Below are 3,058 nucleotides of genomic sequence, written 5' to 3'. Positions count from 1 at the left end.
TCTAAATGACAAAGACGATTCATAGGAGCAGTGTGCTGTGTGTAATCAAGGGAAGGCGGCTGATAATTGGTAGATTATAGCAATAGCAGAAAGGGAGAGCTTGGCCCATTGGGAGGCAAGAGGATATTTGTGTTTGGAAGAAAATATGCATAGCAGGGCATATCAACCCTATCGGATAAGGGATTATTCCGAAGCACGTCTGCTTAACAACGTTGACTTCTGTCCTTGTAGAATAAACTGCATTCCTAATATTCTGCTGTTGCTTTGCTTTTCTTCAGATTTGAGGAATAAACCGGAATACATCCAGGGAAAAGGAGAGGAATTCATCCTTCTCTGGTAAGTAACAAACACTTTTTATTTGATGAATTATCCGTTCCCATCCGCTGCTCTCTTGACATTTAAAACCCCCGCCATCATTTTCCAAAACAGTGTCAATGTTTCCACCTCCGGGCATCAGTCGTTCTTCTTCCTCTCAGTGGCATTTCTCTGCGACAGGAAGTAAACACACGCTCCAACCAGCCAGTCTGGCAAGTGTCTGTAACGCCGCAGCTTAACTTCTTCAAATATTGCCAACATGTGGAAGAAAAACTTTGATGCAAGTTTTAACACTCTGCACAGCTCAGATGCCCGTACAAGGACGTCTTTCAGATCCGATTGCGTGCCCTTGCCTGTATCCCCCCCGATCGCTGCTTTAAAAGCCCTGTTCGGTGAGGCTAGCCCGCCCACCCACAAGAGGAAAAAGGTCAGAATTAGACCCGCATTCTGGCAACTGGTGTCTCTCTCGGCTACGGTTTGAAAGGCACCGCCCACACTCGAACGGCTAGTGCGATCGGACAGATAGTAGTAAAAACAGAAGCCTGTGGTTGTCAAGGTAACGCCGTTGTCGCCCGTTGATTCCAGTAGGTGTTGATAGGCTAAAGAGGCCGGGCAGCACTTAAAGCTTGGAACGCACTTAGTTTCTCTTTCTTGCAGCATAATGCATCATAATGGAGCGCATGGGAAGGCTGACAATTCCCTAACGGCACACAGAAAATTAACAAGGAATGGGGAAAATTAACAATTCTCAGGCTGCATCGACTCTAGCAGTGCATTGGGGCCCTCAAGAATTGACTTGACTAAATCCCGCCGTGCGTTGGAAGTGACCCTCTTTAGCCTATTTTCGCAGTGCGTCAGGTTTGATTGCTATGTGTGTGTGTTTGTGTGTGTGAGTTTGTGTGTGGCTGTATGTGACCCAGTGGCGTAGTTGATCTAATGTGGTGTGAGTGGAAGTGACATGATGTGATATGTGTCTACCACTTGCTGGTGTGTGAGGGGAGACGATCCTACCACACGCACAGATACACACGCATGCACACATGCATTCACACACAAACACACACATTCCCACACACACGCATGCCCATGATTGCAGCACAACACAGTGCTTGTTGGGGGAGTTGGATCCTCTCTGGGCTTACTCTGCCTCCTCTACTGCTTCAAGCTGCCAACTGATTTTCTTGGAAGATAGTACAATGCTCTGGTTCTTCCGTGTTACATTGGAAAAAAACATAATTAGTGTTGTGTTTTAAGGAAAATTGCTCTGGGAAAGAATTCACCAACTGTTCCTATTATATGCTTAATAATAATTAACTCTTGCAATGAATTTCCTAACTTATCATATTTGTGTATTTTTACCTTTACTTTCACGTATCGTGCGTAACAAAATATATAAATGAAAATCCAATACAGCCCACAATCTGTTTTTGTCTGATGATTTAGAAACACCAATATGTGAGTAATTCATGTTGGAGATTTTGATGATTCATCCCCCCCTCCCCTTTCACTCTCTCTATCTCACTCTCTCTCTCTCTGTTATGTGGTCCTGGCAGTTGTTGTTGTTGTTGTGGTTGTTGCTGTTGTTGTGAACAGGGCGCTCAATGCAAGCCTTGGCTCCAGGCGAGAGTGGCTGATGCTACACTTTTCAATGACCACTGTGCAACTGGGAGCGAGAGAGAGATGCAGAATGAATACGGGGGAGATAAATCCGGAAGTAAAAAGAACGAGAGAGAGAGAGAGAGAGAGAGAGAGAGAGAGAGGGGGGGAGAGAGAGAGAGAGAGAGAGAGAGAGAGAGAGAGAGAGAGAGAGAGAGAGAGAGAGAGAGAGAGAGAGAGAGAGAGAGAGAGAGAGAGAGAGAGAGAGAAGAGAGAGGAGAGAGAGAGGAGAGAGAGAGAGAGAGAGAAAGAGAGGGGGAGAGGGGGAGAGGGGGAGAGGGGGAGGGAGGGAGGCAGATAGAGAGAGGGAGGCAGAGTGACAGAGGAATACATAGATGGCCATAGTCAGAAGCTGCAGAATGAGCTGCCTGTTTGGGACGCAGTGAGGCGTGAAGAGGTTATTGTGAGCGGCAGCATTCAGGGCCAGAGACCACCCCTTCCACCCCCCCCCCCCCCCACCAATCCACCCCAACCACCAGCTCCCCCCCCCCATCCACCACAATAAACACATCCCCTCCAGGCCACGCAGAAGGCCGCAGAGCTTTCGGGGTACCTCCACAGTGTCCTTTGATTGTGTGTGTGTGTGTGTGTGTGTGTGTGTGTGTGTGTGTGTGTGTGTGTGTGTGTGTGTGTGTGTGTGTGTGTGTGTGTGTGTGTGTGTGTGTGTGTGTGTGTGTGTGTGTGTGTGTGTGTGTGTGGTTCATCACGTGATGCTGAGAGGGAGTTGAAACACAGGACCAGTCGGTCGGCTGAAGTTGAACCGTCGTTCTCCCTGACTCGCAATAACAATTTTGTCAGTAATTAGAAAAAACAAATAGTGTAGCACCGCAAGACGAAAACCTCGTACATCTTAAAACAACATGGACGCCCCTCGGGGGTGGTTTATCAATCAAGGGCTAAAAAAAATATGTCCAATTAAAAAACAAACAGTTCAGGGTGAACGAAATGACCATGGAAGCACTACAGGCGACCCTGTAGCAGGTTTTCAGCCCAGCCTGTCTTCGGGTGTTCAGTGGAGATTCGAGTGGTGGCAGATGGCCTCAAAGGCAGCAGCTCACACCCGGGCTGCTCACAGGTTCAGGAGATT

At 47.7% G+C, this 3,058-nt stretch overlaps 1 protein-coding gene across 1 annotated transcript in view; it reads left to right on the top strand.

Annotated features, from left to right (window-relative positions):
* Positions 1-574: 574 nt before the first annotated feature.
* The window catches only part of LOC130389087 (neuronal cell adhesion molecule-like), a 28,008-nt gene continuing 25,524 nt past the window's right edge, over positions 575-3,058 (top strand). The window contains exon 1 of the mRNA XM_056598751.1: positions 575-629. Coding sequence (XP_056454726.1) covers positions 575-629 — 55 coding nt within the window. The remainder of the gene's footprint in view (positions 630-3,058) is intronic.

The sequence above is a fragment of the Gadus chalcogrammus genome, chromosome 9 (genome assembly GCF_026213295.1).
Source record: "Gadus chalcogrammus isolate NIFS_2021 chromosome 9, NIFS_Gcha_1.0, whole genome shotgun sequence".
NCBI lineage: Eukaryota > Metazoa > Chordata > Actinopteri > Gadiformes > Gadidae > Gadus > Gadus chalcogrammus.
Note: the sequence above shows the minus strand (reverse complement) of the source record. Positions and strands in the feature narration are given on the sequence as shown.